The sequence below is a fragment of the Saccopteryx leptura genome, chromosome 3 (genome assembly GCF_036850995.1).
Source record: "Saccopteryx leptura isolate mSacLep1 chromosome 3, mSacLep1_pri_phased_curated, whole genome shotgun sequence".
Lineage (NCBI taxonomy): Eukaryota > Metazoa > Chordata > Mammalia > Chiroptera > Emballonuridae > Saccopteryx > Saccopteryx leptura.
In genome coordinates, this window is record NC_089505.1 from 90,972,488 (window position 1) to 90,991,125 (window position 18,638).

Here is an 18,638-nt window from a genome sequence, read left to right on the forward strand (position 1 = left end):
AAATGTGGCTACGGTGACCAGATTATCAATTTACTTAATTTAAAGAGAGCCACATCTGGCTAGTGGCCACCATACTGGACAGTGCAGTTTAAATATCTGTTGGACATAAAATAAGCAGTTTTAGTTGCACAAACTGATAGAGCAGATTTGATAGGATATGCTTCCTCAGTTTATTGAGGTAAGTGAATATGGAATGCTAATTATTAAAATAAATAATAACACTTGAATCTCTCTAATAATGGCTAAGTCAGACAAATCAATTTCAAATAACTTCAGACTATTACATGTCTATCTGTATACGTGATCCAATGCCTAAGGCTAAATTCATTGACATTAAACTTTCAGGCACTACATTACAAGATTTTTTATTTGGGAAATATAACTTTATATTAGGAAATGAAAATAGCAATCCTTTATCAAAATAATAAATGTAATTAGGTACAGAAAGAATATGTGTAGCGAGACATTCTTTTTAGAAGTCTTACTTGCAGCACTTGTAGGCACTGCTAGGAAACAGCAGTCTAGATTTGTTAAATGAAATAAACAATGGTGTGCCGAGTGCACCATGACCATGTAGATGTCTGTGCACACGCGGTCTTCCCTTGGCATCTAGACAAGGGCCTAGTCTCGGGGCTGGGCCAGAGTGGCTGGGGGACAAGTAGAAGACTTGGTTTTCACAGTTCTGTCACTGACCTTACTACTGAATTTTGTGCTATGTGCACATTACCGTTTCAAGAAATAATGCTTTAAAAAATGAATACAAAAATGGAGACTAAAAAATAAAAAGCCTTCAGGAACAGAGGTTCCATGTGCAAATCCAAATGCAAGGGCACAGGCCCGCTGAATTCTCTCTTCCCAAGACAGTTCCTCAGAGATCAGATTCAGGGGAACCCTGGCTTTGGGTTAGGCAGGCCTCTGAGGGGCTCTGGGTGTTCCAGCCTCACCATCATCATAGAAGCTCAAACTGTCTCGTCTTTCCCCCCTCACTTCCACATCTAGTAATTCTCCAAACGCCATCAACGCCACCTCCTCCACATCTCTGCCCTTCTCTATGCCCACTGCCCTCGGCCTTCCCTCTTCACCCCCATCCTCTCTCCCGGAGGATGGCCTCTGAACTGGTCTGGCCATCTCCTCTCTGGCATTTCTTCAATCCACTCCCCCATTTACTCCTAAAGGAATCTTGTTAAAAAAATAGGCCTGTCAATCATGGCCCACCAAATACTTGGATGGTTGCCCACAGTCCTTGGGTTACTAAAGTCCAATCCCTTAACTTGGTCTGTGAGCCCCATGTGCTCTGGTCCCCGTCTATTTCTCCTGACTCACCTTTCACCTCCTTCCACATCACCTCTGACCCTCCAGCCATGCTGGACTTGCAGAATCTTGTCTCTACTGTGCCTTCTCATCCTCACTGTACTGGTCCAAGTCAGGTATCACTCCCTACTGGAAGCCTTCCATTCCAAGTCAGAATTAGGGCCCTTATTTCTTACAGCTCCCTGGGCTTCCCTTTGTAACTGTACTCAGTCTGCATTACAACAGCCTGGTAGTCTGCTCTGTAAGCTCCAGGAAGGCAGGGCCTGTCTTGTCACAGCTGTGTCCTCAGGGCCTGGGACAGACACTGGCAATAAATACGCACTTGATAACCACGGTCTGAATAAAGAGTGGGGGCCCATCCCACATCCGACAGAAAATCACATAATCTGCTCATGGGAAGATTATATAGCACTTTAACTATTTAAAACTGTAGTTGAACTATTTAATGACTGTAGTATGGAATCTTGTTTTAACTACTTAAAAAAACTGCACTTGATGCTGGAAAACAGAATGGAAACCGTTTTCTTTTCACAACCCCCCCTCCTCAAACCAAGCCGTAGGCAAGTGTTCTCCACTAAGCATCACTGTTGCTGGTTGTTTTTTTTTCTGAAGTTGGAAACGGGGAGGCAGTCAGACAGACTCCCGCATGCGCCCGACCGGGATCCACCCGGCATGCCCACCAGGGGCGATGCTCTGCCCATCTAGGGCGTTGCTCTGTTGCAACCAGAGCCATTCTAGCGCCTGAGGCAGAGGCCACAGAGCCATCCTCAGCGCCCGGGCCAACTTTGCTCCAATGGAGCCTTGGCTGCGGGAGGGGAAGAGAGAGACAGAGAGGAAGGAGAGGGGGAGGGGTGGAGAAGCAGATGGGCGCTTCTCCTGTGTGCTCTGGCAGGGAATCAAACCCGGGACTCCTGCACACCAGGCTGACACTCTACCACTGAGCCAACCGGCCAGGGCCACCACTGCTGCTTCTACCCAGAATCCCCTCTCCCTCTCCCTACACCTCCTTCACCTGCCTCCTGACCATGGTCCTTCCTCAGGGAGAAGTACAGCATCAGCCTGCACTCTCCTCTGATCTTCTGAAGTCACGTGCTCACACCATGGTCGCTGCTTGCCCAGGCTTTAGTAACGGCCTGCTAGTGCCTGTCTCACCCACCTTGCCACAGAGGCCCTGTTTTCTGTCCTTTCTGCACCTGGAGCCCAGCACAGGCCTAAGCATGTAGTAAGCATTCAATAAAGCTGAAGCACCCGACAAGGCCAGCCTGCTGGTCTCTCCTAAACTCACTGCCGAGGGCAGAAAAAAATACCAGGAGGCCTTCATCAGTCAGTCAAGGTGGAGAGGCAGATGGGAGGAGCAGGTGCAGATCCCAGAGCAGAAGCCAAGCCTGTCCGGTCCCAGGGCATGACAACGTTTAAGTTAAAAAAAAAAAAAAAGCCTTTCTGTTTAGCACCGAGGCAGAACAGACAGAGAAAAACACCAAAGTTATAAAAGATGATTCCTGGGACAATACCAAGTGAAACAAAAACGAGAGTCTAGGAGAGAACTCTGGGGGAAGCCTTTCGAGCCCAAAGGTCACAAACGCGCCCTCTCTGCAGCCGCTGGGCCGGCACCCTGCTGCGCTCACCATTCCCCCAAGGCCTCGAGGCAGCGCATGCGGCCCAGCATCAGCTCGGGGTCATCCTTGTTGGTGTCCATTTTCTTATCATAGGCCACCAGGGCATCCTCCCACTCATGCAGTTTCTCATACCAGGTCGCCTGGATCTCCTGCCAAGTGGAAAAGAAGGACTGTAGTGAGGCACAGAGAACAGGAGGGTGCAGGCTCTAATCCACACACTTTCCCAGGGCACTGAGTTGGACGGATGCCACGGCATCTATCAGTTTGTCCTGGCTCTGCTGGAAAAGAACTGCAGAATGCCTGGTCTGGAGGTAACGTTTGGTGATGAGGGAAACGCTGGTGCCTCGGCACAGGGAGGGAAGGATCCTGGGGCAATCTGAGAACAGATGTCGGGTCATGCTCCTCTCCCCATCACTGCCCAGACGGAGGGGTCACCAGAACTCCAGCATGCAGGGATGTGAGGACGGGAGAAACCATTTGGGACAGCAGGAAGCCCCGAGCAGAGCTCCTGCAAGGATGCCCAGGCCTGGGTCTGCAGGAGTGCTGATGGCGTGCCACATGGCAGGGATGGCAGCTGCTTGCCTGATTGGGCTAGAAAGACAGGCCACATCTGCATATTTGTTGGAGGAAAACAACCCACTTTTTAAATACTTTTGATTCTCTGCATATCTTTATGCATTTTTAAACTTCCAGGAAATAATAATTTAAAATACAATAGAATACCAGTTAAAATTCTTTGGAAAACCTTTCCTCTCTTCTCTTCCAGTCCCCCATCCAATGTTCCTTCCTGCTCAGCGTTTGGCAGCTTTGCCAGCGCCAGGGCCAAGGGATGGATTCCATCACTGGACAGATGGCGTGCCACGCTGAAGTTAGCGTCAGCCCTGTGAGTGAGAGTACTGCAGGCTAGATAGAGGTTGTAGACTGGCTCCCTAAATGGCCGGGGGGCTGTTTTCTGCCTCCGCCCTCCACCTGCCCTGTCCTCCACCTCAGGCTGGCTCTGGGCTTCATCAGCAGCTTAGTAAATGACTGTCTCTCCCAGACCAGTGTAGTGGTTCTCCAGAATTTCACAACAGCATGATTTGCAGTGGAATCTGTGCAATATAATGCAAGGCCCCTATTAGTTCCCCCATTACCCTCCTCTCCTTTCTAAAGAAAATGGGTATTTGAGCACCACCGACACCAGCAGCAACTCTGCTAAGCTCGCTTGAACCTCTGTGAAGAGGTCGTCTGTATTCTACGTCGTTAACCTGACTTACTCCCTGTGTTATTTTCAGCGGAGGCGATCCTCTCTCCTACTCCTGCACTAATTCTGCTGCCACAACAGTCTTTTCTCCCATGTCAGTGGATGGTGGGGTTTCCCAAACGGACATCTCTGGCTCCGTGGACAGCAAAACGACCTAAGCTTCATTTTCCAAGCCTGTTTAGAATAATGCCTCAATATGAAAGAGAAAACTTGGAGAGAAAGAGTGCAAAGATGGTGTAAAATAAAAGACTCTTAAGTTAAAAAGTACACTGGACAATTTCCCATTTTGCATTTCCATACTGGATGGAAAGGAAAAGAGGGGCCGATGACTAATGCGTGGCGCACGCAGCACACACAGGCAGGAAGTGGAGGGAGCGGCATATGGAGCGGGTCAGGTAGGGGGCAGGATATTTTGAATTGCAATAGATTGCAGAAACTATAAGGTTTAAGCAATGAATCACACAAAATTCTAATGAGATTGCTGTTACATAAATTGTGCTGAGAAAGCGCAGGCTCTGCCAACAAAAAGCAAACCATTGTCAAGTTTAATATGATTCAGCCACCTAAATATAACAGAAAATCCACCACAGGGTTAGCAATAATCCTGAAGCTAATGGCCACCTTTAGAGCCTGGAGACAGAGGGACTTTCATTTAAGGTTGGCCCTCTGAGCTGCTGGGGTAAAAACTATTCGTTGGCTGGTCACCTGAATACCAGGTGATCGTGGATTCTGGTTTCGGTCAGCACTTCTTGTGGTCTAGAGCCCTAAGGCTATCAAAGGAGAGGGCGTTTTTGTCTGGGTGAACTGCTCTAAGTGCCCTCTCTGCCGACTTTCTTCCCCCTGGCAATAAGGACTGCAGCATGAATGGCTGAGACACAGTCCCGTTTTGTCAACTGGAAAGATGCTCTCTTAGTCTAGTTACAGATCTGTGCTCAAGATGGCAAAATATTCTCCTAATCTAATGCTTTCAGTCCGTGAGTGAGAAAAAGCCTAGGAAGTAGTCACAATCTGCTCTACTCTGAAGCACTGGGCTCTTGATTAAGGCAAACCAGAGTAAGTGACCTACACGATTAATGAAAGGTTCCTTATCAAATATATGGACCCAGAACTTCTTGACCTTCCAGGAAGTCAATGCTAAGTTGATTAAGTCGATGCTTTATATATGGTTAGGAAGTTACCAAAGCACCCTCCCAGGACCGCAGAGGCTAACAGAAACATTTTAATACTGGTAGGGCAAAGATGGCGAGAGAAGAAGCTATGTAAGCAATAATGAAATGGAACAATCACTCAATAACAGGTATAAATTATAGTATACTTTTTCTGGAGAACTGGCCATGGTTTCTTCTAAAGTATGTACTGAGTGTTAACTGTGGGCCAGTGGCAATGCCAGCTGCTACAGATGACACAAAGATAATTCAGGTCAGGACCAAACACCTGGACTTGGATGCCAGATTGCATGGGGTTAAGTCCTGGTTCTTCCATTTATTCCTCCTCTCAGCTCAGGCAAGGTTGTTATCCCGTTGGGACCATAGTCCCCACATCTGTAAAATGGGCTGTTGTGAGGACTGAATTAGATGGAGTATATAAAGCACTTAGCAAAGGGCTGGCACATGCTAAGAGTTTGATAAATACCAGCTAGCACTGTTTACGAACTCTGTCTTCAGGATCTGTGTTCACTTTGAATAAGGTCCATATAGCCACTGTCTCCTTCATCCTTAAGATATAGCTAAGTCACACCAGACTCTTACCAACCAGGAAAAACACGGGAAAGGAGAGTAACTTTCTCAAGGTCATAGCCGAGTGCCTCCCTAGCCAGGTTGCTACCTCTTGCTTGTCTGAAAGGAGCGAGGCACTTACCAGCTCTCCGAAGTGTTTCATGGCGTATTCTAAGACCCCAGCAGCTGCCTCGGGCTGCTGCAGCTTGTTATTAATGCTGGGAAAACAGAAGAAAAAGATGGTTATAATCACATCGAAGTGTGGGAGGCATGGGGTCATTTGTGGGCAGGTGGCTCACCAGCATGTGGGGGACAATGTCTAGCAGATCCAGAGGGAGACTCAATGATCCAGTCCCACTCAGAAGGCTCAGCCTGAACGATTTCACCTTGGACCCGTATTCCTAATCTGAGGGCACATCTGGCAGAGAGGAAGCCCCCCTGCTCCGGGCCCTTCCTCCAACCAGCAGGCACCTTCCTCTCCGGTATTGGGTCAGGCAGCACATGTCTGTCCTTGAAAAACTAGAAACCTCGATCTAAAATTGTCCCTGTTGTACAGCAGAACCACATGAGGTACCTTTGAGTTATTAACTCTTACTTCCTTTCCTCATTTGCCTTCAGGAGTAAGAATAACCAACATAAATAAAATCACTGGGCTCTGTGGGCAACACAGAAATGGCAGGGAGGCTGGGTCCCCACCTCCGTGACAGCGAAGCCCGGCTGGCCTGCTCCCCAGAGCTCGCTGCCTTCACGCACAGGTGCCCCCTCAGTCCCCCTTCACAGACCAGTGCCCCCCCTGCAGCAGGCCATGGGGGACCACGTGCAGCGTTACCTGTCTGGTCTATGGCAGAGAGCCGCCTTTCACTAACAACTCCCTACTTGCTGATGTCATCTGCGGGCAGCACATGGCCGATTGGGACTGGAGGACTATGACTATATTGGGCAACTACCAGTGCTTCTGGAAGGCCTGGTGCCTGCAGCCAGTTCATCAGAGAGGCTGCAAACGGTCCCGAAAGCAGGACAGCACAAGACTCAGACCTCTTCCGGTAGACACCTATGGAAAAGGGTGAACAGCAACAGACACGACACTAACCCTAAGCCTGAGTCATGGAAGGAGGCCAGGAGGGAGGGCACGGGCTGGAGGAAGTCAAAGGACAACACGATCAGATCTGTTCACAGGTAGAGAGCTAGACAGGACAGGCCACCTGGGGAATCTAGACTGGTTTATCAAGCAAGAATCCGGTTTATTGCCCTAAGAACTATTTGACTAGAATTAATTTCTAAGTGGTTTTGGGAAATTCCAGGTTTTTGGTTCAATGTGGTAATATGGCAAGAGATTGCTGTTATAAGTATTATTTAAAAAAATTCAAGCACCATTGCATTTCTTCCAAGAAAACCAAGAGGGAACTGCCCAGAAATCTGATGAATTAGAGCCGTTAACATTTGTGAAAGTAATAATCTAATGCCTTGTATTTACAAAGCACATTTCAAATAATCTTTCCAACCTATCATTCCCTGACCTCACACATCCCTCTGAGAACGGGAAGGGAAAGGTATTCCCAGCCCGGTGTGACCCCTGAGAAGACTACAGCCCATGGGAGCAGTGCTTTGCCCCAAGACCCAAAGTCTGGGGCCAGTGCCACCAAAACCCGAGCCATCTCGTGCCTCTTGTTAAGGCGAGGTAGGGGGAGAAACAGCCTTGAATTTGGAATCAGAAGACGTGGATTTACATTTCTGTTAATTATAAGCTGTGTGACCACATAATCAAGTCAACAATTTTGAGTTTCAAATTTCTCATCTATAACATGGGGCTAATATGACTTCCTTTACAGGGTTCAGAAAATTAAATAACGGTTCTGAAATAAGCAGGTCCTTATAAATGCTTCTTCCTTCATCTGCTTTTGTCCAAGTATAGAAGTTACTAGAAACAGTTATATGTTTGTGTACAGAAAAAACAGACATCTAAGGTTGAGACATGAGGCCGGCACTAGCAAATCATCAAGTTCCGAACTCATCCGGAACAGGACCACTCTAACCGGCTGTCCAAGCTCTCGGCACCAGGCTCTGCAACGAGAGGTGAAGTCACCATATAGACCTGCTCTCTTATTCACAGGAGCAGGTAGGCAGCCTCCTGTGGGATGACAGGGCAGGCCCCCTGGTGCTTCCGTGCATGTCCCAAGCAAAGCAGTGCGCCGGGCGTTCTCCCACAAGTTTTCTGCAGCAGGATTCAGCAATGTTTTAACATCCAAGCTTCCTTTAGGAAGCCCAATACAGGTTTTCTAAGCTGAGAATGAAAAGCCAAGTCCAAAGGGACTAAGCCCACCGCACGTTCATTGTGAAGTAGCTTCCCTTTGCTCCTGGCCCCGAAGTCCGGTTCTCAACTTCAGTGCTCAATCACACGGGCCTGGGTAAGCTGTATTGATAACCGATATTACTGGGCATAGATTTGTGATTATCTAGTTCCTTGAACCCAAATAAACATTTTAGGAGCATTAAGAAAGCAGGAAAAGCCTGACCAGGCAGTGGCGCAGTGGATAGAGCGTCGGACTGGGATGCGGAGGACCCAGGTTCGAGACCCCAAGGTCGCCAGCTTGAGCGCAGGTTCATCTGGTTTGAGCAAGGCTCACCAGCTTGAGCCCAAGGTCACTGGCTCGAGCAAGGGTTACTCGCTCTGCTGTAGCACCCCCGGTCAAGGCACAGTTGAGAAAGCAATTAATGAACAACTAAGGAGAGCAATGAAGAACTAATGTTTCTCATCTCTCTCCCTTCCTGTCTGTCTGTCCCTATCTGTCCCTCTCTCTGACTCTCTGTCTCTGCCACACAAAAAAAAGCAGCAGGAAAAAAGCTAGTTATCTATTATAGTATAATCAAATATGTAACATCATATATAAACATATATAATTATGTAGTCTATACCTTATTTATAGCCCCAGTGTGGACTACTGGGATGGCCCTGGTAGGAATATAAACTGTTTTGATGGGGAAGATAAGGTGTTCTTTGCCTGAACTAAAAGAAGTTAACTCTGAGAATCAGACATCAAAATCTACGCGTTCTAACAACTGTCTTCCTATTTTGTGTTCTGAAACATATTTTGTTTTAAAAAGAAATTATAAACATTACCAAAGCTTGTTTCCTAGGGATCAAGCAACACAAAATGAAGCAAAAGTCTCTTTCCGCTCCACTCTCCCCTGCATTACGCATAGAAGAGTTTTACAAAAACTGATCAAAATCAGGAAGTTGTGACTAAGAGGAGAAATGAAAATTTTACCTTAAAGTTGCTATAGCTTTGATGTACCTCCAACAAAGCTTTGAAAATTAAAAAAGAAAACATCATTTGGCCCCAACTTCTAAAAGAGAAAGCCCAAATAAGTCACCTGCATAACACTTCCCACCTGAATGTGCACGGATGCAGACAGAACCCAGTGGGAGGGGTAGGGAGGGGCTGGCCCCGCTGGAGGAGCTACTGATGAGGCCTTAGCAAATGACATGAAACTGGGGGTGTACCCTGAGATTCATGACAAGCTCTTGGCTAATAAGGACAATGACCAAAAAATTACAACGCTGACTCAACAGACTAAAACACACCCATGAAAAATGAGTGGGATCAGTCTGAGAGAGTCCCTTTCAAACATTAAGTTCTTGGTCCCCCATTCGAAGACCTGGAGGAAAGAAGGAGGTTGTACACCCCCACTTCCGGTTGTCCAAAGTAGAGATGTCACATTAACCAGCGGTTACTACCCATTTCATCTTTCCTCCTCCTTATTTTTACTTATTTTCCTATCGGACTTTCTCCACAAGCTACCCCTCTCTCTATTCTGCCCTTCTGTGGAGTCTCCAGTGCATGCCGACAGGTTGCTGGAGAATGCAAATGCAGATGTGGAGTTTCTGAAAGTAAGTGGACGAAACTCTTGGTGCTCAAGAGCCTGTAATCTTGTTTGGGACCTTAACTTTTTCCCCTTCCTCCATGACTTCGGCACTCCAGCTTGGGAGACAATATACTATAACTACAAAAAGATGCCTCAATTTATTGAGAGCTCATTGTGCTAAATGCTTACATGTGCTATCTCAACCCTATAGACACTATTATTTATAGTCCCATTTTAATATGAAGAAAATGTGGCCCAGCAGGAACAGGATATTGGACGTTATCCTTTCCCTTAAAAATTGTGCCATTTGAAAGCATCTGAAGTGATAACTAAAGGTACGTGGCAAGCTCTGCGACGGGAGGGTCAGGGTCTTGGTTTTCCACTCTCAGCATCAGTAGGTACCCAGTCAACAACTGTGAAGTCAGTGAGTAAAAGCACTGGCTGGGATTTTTTTTTAAATCAAAGTCTTTCTTTAAATGTTTATTTTATTAATTTTAGAGAGAGGAAGGGGGAGAGAGAGAGAGGAACAGGAACATCCATCTGTTCCTGTACGTGCCCTGATCGAGGACTGAACCAGCAACCTCTGCACTTTGGGATGACACTCCAGCCAGCGGAGCCAGGCGGCCAGGGCTGGGTGGGGGGTTTTGATTAACTAACTCTCTAACTGGCCTTTCAGGAGAAAGGAACCCTACTGGACCTCCTCTTAACTTCCTCACTGATACTGGTGGCTAATATTCTCCTCTGACCACTAAGCTCCCATCTCTACTTTTTAAAATTTCCTTTCAGAAGCTACTAATACGCCTTCAAGTCTCCCAGCACAAGTCAGCCGTGCAGCCACAGCGGGCTTTTCCGAGGCAGCTTGTTCAAGGCTGCCGGGTGACGGACAGAGCCCAGGCTGCAGTGTGGGATAAATTAGCCTCTATGGACACTCAGTAGTTCCTAGCTTCTACGTCCCCAGTCTCCTGCCTACTTTGGGACATAAGCCTGTCCTTTGAAATATGCCCCCTTTCAACCCAGCTGTGGTTTTATGACACCGGAGGGACTGTCTGATGTTGGGCTCATAGGAAAAAAATCACCTTTGCTCAAAAGCCCCCTTAATGAGGAACTCTCACTTTATGGAGCAGCTGGGAGTTTTCCACAGCCTGTTCTGTAAACGCTCCCTTGTGTGCCCATCAGTCTTTATTAATGCTGGAGGCTTATAAAGGGCACAGTGTCCAAAGCCCCAGCCTGCGCAGAGGAGTGCAAATGACACAAACCAGACCCCACTGATGCTGGTCCAGGTAAAGAGATCTGACAACAGATAAGTTTTGAGGCAGAGGCCTGGGCAGCATGGTGCCTACAATAACAGTGTACAGATATGACAGGCCGACCCATCTCCTCTCGATGTGCACTGAGGACAGAAGGGAAAGGGGGTTGTGTTGCAAGAACTTTTGAAGCTGGTGGGTACCAATTCCCACTGCTGTCTTAACAGGGACAAAGGGGTGTAAGTCCTGCCCCATATTCCAGTGAGAACAACCAGCTGAGACCTTACATAGCTGTGATTCTACAATGTCAATGGAAAGCGCCTATCCATGTTAAAACGCAGAGCCCGCCTGACCTGTGGTGGCGCAGTGGATAAAGCGTCGACCTGGAAATGCTGAGGTTGCCAGTTTGAAACCCTGGGCTTGCTTGGTCAAGGCACATATGGGAGTTGATGCTTCCAGCTCCTCCCTCCTGTCTCTCTCTCTCCTCTCTCTCTCTCTCTCTCTCTCTCCCTCCCTCCCTCTCTCTCTCCTCTCTAAAATGAATAAATAAAATAAAAATTAAAAAAAAAAAAGAAAATTAAAAAACAAAAACGCAGAGCCCACACAGGGACTGGGCATGGGAAAGACAATGCAGAGGGACAGACAGGACACGGTGAATCGGGATTGCGAGGGGAAGAGGCCACTATGCAGACAGCGGTGCTGTCATTCAGTCCCATCTCAAGAATTCGCTTTCACTAAAGGAAGCCAGTGGAGACCTTGATACAGAAAATTCTTGGCAATTGGGGAAACCCTTTCTAGAGCTGAGCAAAATTAATGAATACAGAAAAGAAACGGTCTCAACGCCTTCTACAGCAAACCGGTCCCAACGGGCATCTTTGTCCCCTCTTTCTAAACTCTGCTTCCAGAAGCTTCCAGAAGCAGGGTGTGTGTGAGCTGAGCCAGGGGCCTAATCTGAGCTTCGCGGTGCCATGGCGGGCTCCCTCTCAGGAAAGATGGCCAAGAAGTTAGTATTGGGAGCAGGGATCATTCCTTCTCTGTGACTTCCCCCTGAGCTTTCCCTCAGTGCTTCTGGGCAGGCAGTGACCATCTGCACTGAGGATGAGACTGACAGGAGGGGTCAGTCACTGACTGCTCAGGGTCTTCATGGTGACGCCCAGCAAAGCCGAGAGAGGGTCACTGGCTCGGCATCCACCTGAAGAACTCCTGTTTCCTGAAGGGTTCTCTAAGTCACTGCTCCACAGGCGCTGAACTGTGTCAAAGCCGAAGTAATCTGGCCTGGTGATTCCTTCTTGTGTGGCTCATTGGGTTATCGCCCTCATCTCTTGGCCTTGGCGCCTTGGTGACATGCACCTATAAAGAGCGAACTGATGCAGGGTTACTCAACACAAAGCCCGAGCCTGTCGGAAAGTCAGCAGTGGGAGCATCTGTAGTCCCATCTGGGGGACTACTTAGGTTTTCCTGGTGCTCCCGTCAGGAATTTATGAGAATGTTATGCACTTGCTGCCCAAATGGCTCTAGGCCTTCTCTCTCCTATTTCTAGTGCAGGCCAGAGCCTGCATTTCATTTGGTTCCCTGTCAAGTAAGAATTCTCTGAATTCCCTTGGTGCTCTGCCGGTGACACATGCCACACAGCTGACAGGGAACCTCGGCAGGCTAGACTGAGGAGCTCCTCACCAGCCAAGATGAGGCCAAGCTGGACACCACTTCGGGCCCTCAGCACTATATCCAATAGTCTTTCCTTCCCATCTAAAGTAGTGGCTGCTTTGGACCATCCCGTCACTTCTCTCACCACCAAAACAGCTCTGTGCCCAACACATGATGCAGGACTTAGCGGCTGGGCTCCCGCACAGAGTTAGGAAGACCTGTGGATGGCCGGGCCTGGGTCCTGACCAGGCAGCTACCCCGGGACTCTGGGGACAGCAGAATGCACTGGGAACTCCAACATGCAGTTGTCTCTTTCTGAATAGGGTCATTTAAGAGCAAAAGGAGAGCAATAAAGACAGAAGGCAACATGGGAACTTCTGAAACGTGACACGGAAAAAGGTTGTGGGGACAATTTAAGGGCAGGCAGCAGGGGAAGTGAAGGGAGCCTGGCAGGCCTCAGTTACCCACTGAAGCCAGTAAGGACGGAAATAGCACCCCAGAGTCTGGTACATCCAAGCTGTCCTTTTTTGCTGCAGAAACTAAGGAAAAGTAGCATTACTCCTTTTCTACCCAGCAAGAAAGAGAAGGCTGGCCTCGCTGGAAGGTTTCAAAGGTAGGACATCTGATGTCCTTGGAGCTCTCGTGGACCTAAGGCACAAATATAAAAAATGTTTGGTGCAAGACAGGGGGCCCACCTTGGACAACCAAAACAGGTTCCTGACATCTAAGCATAGTGGCCTAAGGGCAAAGAGCTCTCGTCTTCACCCCTTCCTTCGCCCAGTCACAGCTTAAATGGTGTGTCTGTCACAATACCTAGGGGACACGCTAGATCAGGGTATGAGAAAGTGGGGGATAAGAATAAAAAGGGTAGAGTGCTAACAGCTGTGTAGATTAAGAAAAGGGGAGAGAAAAATCTTATCTTTTCAAGACTGGTGGGGGATAAGTACAGTGTGTCTGTAAAGTCATGGTGCACTTTTGACCGGTCACAGGAAAGCAACAAAAGACGATAGAAATGTGAAATCTGCACCAAATAAAAGGAAAACCCTCCCAGTTTCTGTAGGATGATGTGGCAGCATGTGCACATGCGCAGATGATGACGTAACACCGTGTATACAGCGGAGCAGCCCACGGCCATGCCAGTCGAGATGTGGACGGTACAGAGGAAAGTTCAGTGTGTTCTGTGGCTCGCTAAATTCGAATCCGTGACCAAAGTGCAACGCAAATATTGGCACGTTTATAACAAAGCGCCACCACATAGGAATAACATTACTTGGTGGGATAAGCAGTTGAAGGAAACCGGCAGTTTGGTGGAGAAACCCAGTTCTGGTAGGCCATCAGTCAGTGACGAGTCTGTAGAGGCTATATGGGATAGCTACCTAAGGAGCCCTAAAAAAATCTGTGCGTGAGCCCACATCGAACTGCACTGAACAGGTATGAAACTGGGAGAGTTTTCCTTTTATTTGGTGCAGATTTCACATTTCTATCTTCTTTTGTTGCTTTCCTGTGACTGGTCAAAAGTGCACCATGACTTTACGAACACACTATATATCTGTTTTGTTTGTTTGAATTAAAAATAATTTGGCCCTGGCCAGTTAGCTCAGTCGGTTAGAACGTCATCCCAAAACACCAAGGTTTCAGGTTAGATCCCCGGTCAGGGCACGAATGAGAAACAATCAATGAGTGTACAACTAAGTGGAATGAGTTGATGCTTCTCTCTCTTTCTCTCAAATCAATGGGGGGAATAAAAAGGAAATGCCTATTTTATACATCATGGTAACCAGAGCATTCTTATAATTTTGTATTCTGCTTTTTTAAAGAACACAGGCGTTTTATGCTTTATCCAGAGCCTTCGTAATCACATTTAACACTGCATACTAATTTCATCCTGTTTAGCAATCTCTCACGGATGCACCCTCTTGGCTGGTTGGGAGCAGCACTTGTTAGATGACCAGGCACCAGGAGAGCTGCTTATTTGTATATATGTATGTATGTGTTTATTTATTTATTTATTTTGTATTTTTCTGAAGTGAGAAGTGGGGAGGCAGAGAGATAGACTCCCACATGCACCTGACAGAGATCCACCCAGCATGCCCACCAGGGGGCGATGCTCTGCCCATCTGGGGCGTTGCTTCATTGTGGCTGGAGCTATTCTAGCACCTGAGGTGGAGGTCATGGAGCCATCCTCAGTGCCCGAGTCAACTTTGCTCCAGTGGAGCCTGGCTGTGGGAGGGGTAGAGAGAGAGAGAGAAAGAAAAGAGAGGGGGAAGGGTCGAGAAACAGATGGGCACTTCTCCTGTGTGCCCTGGCCGGGAATTGAACCCAGGACTTCCACACGCTGGGCCAATACTCTGCCACTGAGCCAGCCAGCCAGGGTGAGAGCTGCTTATTTGGAGCTGATGTTCAGCACTCTCCACGCTCGTAAGTGATGTGTCCTGTAGAAGTCTGCAAGTCGGCTCTGGGAATCAGAGTGCCCATACCCTGTGGGTGAGCACAGGGTTCCGTGCTGAGCCAGCCAGGCTGTCCCCATGTTATACAGCATCTCCAGGCCCTTCCTGGCTGGACCCGGGGCCTGGGTGCCATAGCACAACGCAGCATAAAGCAGTGAGGCCTCACAGCTCCAAAGTGTCAAAGCATACCACGTGTGCTGGCTGGGTTTCCAACCCAGGGGCCTGTCGGAGGTGTGTTGTAAAAATGATGAATGGCTGTCACATCTCCTCGCTGGGCTGATTTAGGGAGCTATTGGCAGGCACATCACTCCCAGCTTGTCAGCCAGTTAATTACTTCCAACTTTATCTTTCTTGTCAACACTTCTTGACAAATTGGCCATTATCTTTTTATTCTACAACAATGAGCACTGCTCCTTTTCTGGAGCTGCCTGGAGGGTCTCCTCCTCCTCGCTGTTCCTTCACGAAATGAAGAGCTCAGAGGGAGATCAGAATGGAGCTGCCAGGAAAGGCAGGCGGAGAAATGCAGGGGAAGGGCTGACAAACCGAGCCCAAAGCTAATTTTCAGTTACTTTGACTCAAAGTAGATTTTGGGTAAAATCCTGATTTCTTGGCTTCTCCATGTCCAAGGGCTCTGACTCAGTCTATTATGTGGATGAAGTTGGGAAACAAAAGTTAAATGAACTGGCACCTAGTGGTCTGGCAGCCTCGAACTCTCCACACTTAACTGTATAAGCAGATGTGAGCTGCCGTTTTACTCCATTAGGGAGCGAGGCCGCACTGTAGAAGTACTGAAGCACGTCCTGGGATCAGGGAAAAGGAAAAAATGTGCCTACCTCCTTGGTAAGGAAAAGCTGACAGAAGAGGACCAGGACACACTATATAACTGGATTACCAACATTCCAAGCCAATGAGATGTCCAAAAGAATCTGGAGAGACTAATGTCACCACTGGGACAGACTGTCATAGTGGGCCACGGGGCAGAACCCTGCACCGACTACATTTCATCAGTTCTAAGACACACTTTTTTCACACTTTATTGTCTCTGAAGTCACAATACAGCTCATAATTCAAGGCTTCGGAGCGCTGACACAGCTTAACTTCCAGCAGCTTGCTCCCCCACCGCCACACAGTACAGAAAAATCAGAAGCAGCTTCTCTAACTCAACATGAGCAGTCTATTGGGCTTCAAGGCGTCCCCAAGGATGAGCTAGATGCAGAGGAAGACAGAGCTTTACTACTGACCTACTACAAGCCTCTCCCTTTACAATGGCCTGGGCTGCAATGAAAGACCCCTGTCCCTCCGGCCAATGCTAGGAGAATCCCTAGGACAATTCCTTCCGCAGCTCCTCATAGATGACCCGCATTCTGCACTGAAGAGCTGCTTTCCTTGGGGTCTGTGAGATGCTCTGTAAAGGCAACCTACTGTCCAGTGAACTAGTCAGAAGTCTTCAGAGTGGCCGAAAATGAACTCATGCTCCACTGGTGACGGGTGCGAGACTGACCTCTTGGGCATGGCCAGCCATAAAGGGGATCACAGAAAAAGATGGGGCAGGAAAGAAGGCTACAATCAGTGCCTGTGCTCTGGCTGCACTGTGGCTCCCTTCTTATGCCAACTCTTTGCTGCCTGGAGCTTTTTTACAGGGGTCCAGATTCCTCGAGGCACACTGGCACTTCTGAAGTCAGCAGGAGCTCAGAGGTCTGGAATGTGTTTTGACCAAGAAGTGAGGAGCTTTGAGCAAATCCTTACCCTTCTGGACAAAGTGTATTTTCTTCCAGCAGAGGTGCGGAGGAAAAACAAGCCTGTGTACCTTTTTCGGGAAGCCAGGAAACAACTGTAAAAGCAGGACTCATACTTCCAAGCAACACAATAGACACCTTGGGAACATGTGTTTAGAATTAAGACACAGAGTGGGTTTTGTTCTTCCATCTAGCCTCTCCTGTAGTCTGGAGAGCCCAGTCACCCTTGCCATTAATTGGTTGCTCAGGCACAACTGGCTCAGATTCTTCAAATTCTTACGGAATTACAGGCCCACTTTCCCGTTAGTGCTCTAAGTCAGGGCGGCAGAGGGGTAGCCCAGAGGGCAGCTCCGCGGTCCCCAGGTGGCTGGGCAGGACTTGTCACCTTGTCCTGCGGCCTCACCCCCCACCTCTGACAGGGTTCTTTAACAGTGTTTTTTCCTACAATTACAATGTAATGGGCATTATTTGTTAGGTTCCTGGATACATTATGGGGAACACAGCCACCCAGAGACATGGCTGTTTTTATGGGGACATGGTGTTTCTTTGTCCTGTCTTCAGCATTAGCAGCTGGAGCGGCCCTTTGGGCCATGATGTAGGGTAACTGACAGGCCCGTCAGGCTGAAGGAGTCGGAGATGCCATTTACACAGGCCTCCAGCATAAGCAGAGTGTGACAAAACCCCACCCACTGCGCTGCGGTCCCCTTGCCAGATTTCTTCACAAAGAAAGGTGAGACACAAATCAACGGTTTCCAGGTATACACAGGAATTACACGATAATGATGCTCCCTCAAGTTACTGATTAAATAAAGAATGTTGAACTAAATTATCGCAACTCTTTCAGCTCTTTCTTTGATTCTCTATGACCTGTGGAAGAAACGTGGACTTCCAGTAGGAGAGAAGGTCGTGCCCTACGATGAAGGCCTGACCACGACAGAATACTGGCAATGACCATGCAAACAGATGCTTCTGCTGGGATTTTAGACTTTCATTTGACAAGTTCCAATTAAGTCTCCCTTTCGTCTTCAGCTCTGTGCTGAAGCAGACACACCAAAACCAAACTGCAGCAGGTGCTATGGAGGTCAACACCATGGAGAAAAGAGAGTGCTTAGACAGAGGACAACATGGGGGGCTTACTTTAGATAAGGGAAGGGCAGGGAAGGCTTTGCCGATGAGATGATAAGCACATACTGGCTGGACACTGACTAGGTATCAGACACTATTTATTTTAAGTGTTTAATGTGCACTATTTTTAAAGAAAGTTCCTAAAGTACAGCTTGATAAGTTATCACAAAGTGAAGACACCCTTGTAACCACCCCGACCGAGAAACAGACAACACACTGCCAGTATCCCAGAAGCACCCCCAGCCTCCCCCAGTCACGGCGCCTGTCCTCATCCTCAGAGGTAACAACTCCCAGACTTCTGACACAGTGGGTGAGTTCTGCCAGGTTTGGAACTTTATATAAACATGCTACATTATGTTTGTGAGACAGAGCCTTGTTGCTGCATGCCATGGTAATCTTTTCTATCACGGTATATTCACTATATGAACGTACCATAATTTATGTATTTTATTGTTGATGGACATTTAGGTTGTTTTCAGTATTTGGCTATTATGTGTGGCAATACTACGAACATTCTCGCATATATCCTTGGTGCACGAGCATACACATTTCTGTTGGGAATACACCTAGAAGTAGAATTGCTGGGTTACAGTGTATACTCAGCTTTAGAAGATACTGACAAGTTGCTCTCCAAAGTAGTTCCAACAATTTACATTTCTACCCCAATATCAAAATCCCAATTGCTCCACATCT

The 18,638-nt window shown here is 47.8% G+C and overlaps 1 protein-coding gene across 1 annotated transcript in view; it reads right to left on the reverse strand.

The window, feature by feature from the left end:
• Nucleotides 1-18,638, reverse strand: part of MTOR (mechanistic target of rapamycin kinase) — a 118,314-nt gene that overhangs the window by 36,149 nt on the left and 63,527 nt on the right. Inside the window, exons 29-30 of the mRNA XM_066375064.1 lie at nucleotides 6,028-6,103; nucleotides 2,937-3,076 (exon numbers count right to left, since the gene is read on the reverse strand). Coding sequence (XP_066231161.1) covers nucleotides 2,937-3,076; nucleotides 6,028-6,103 — 216 coding nt within the window. The remainder of the gene's footprint in view (nucleotides 1-2,936; nucleotides 3,077-6,027; nucleotides 6,104-18,638) is intronic.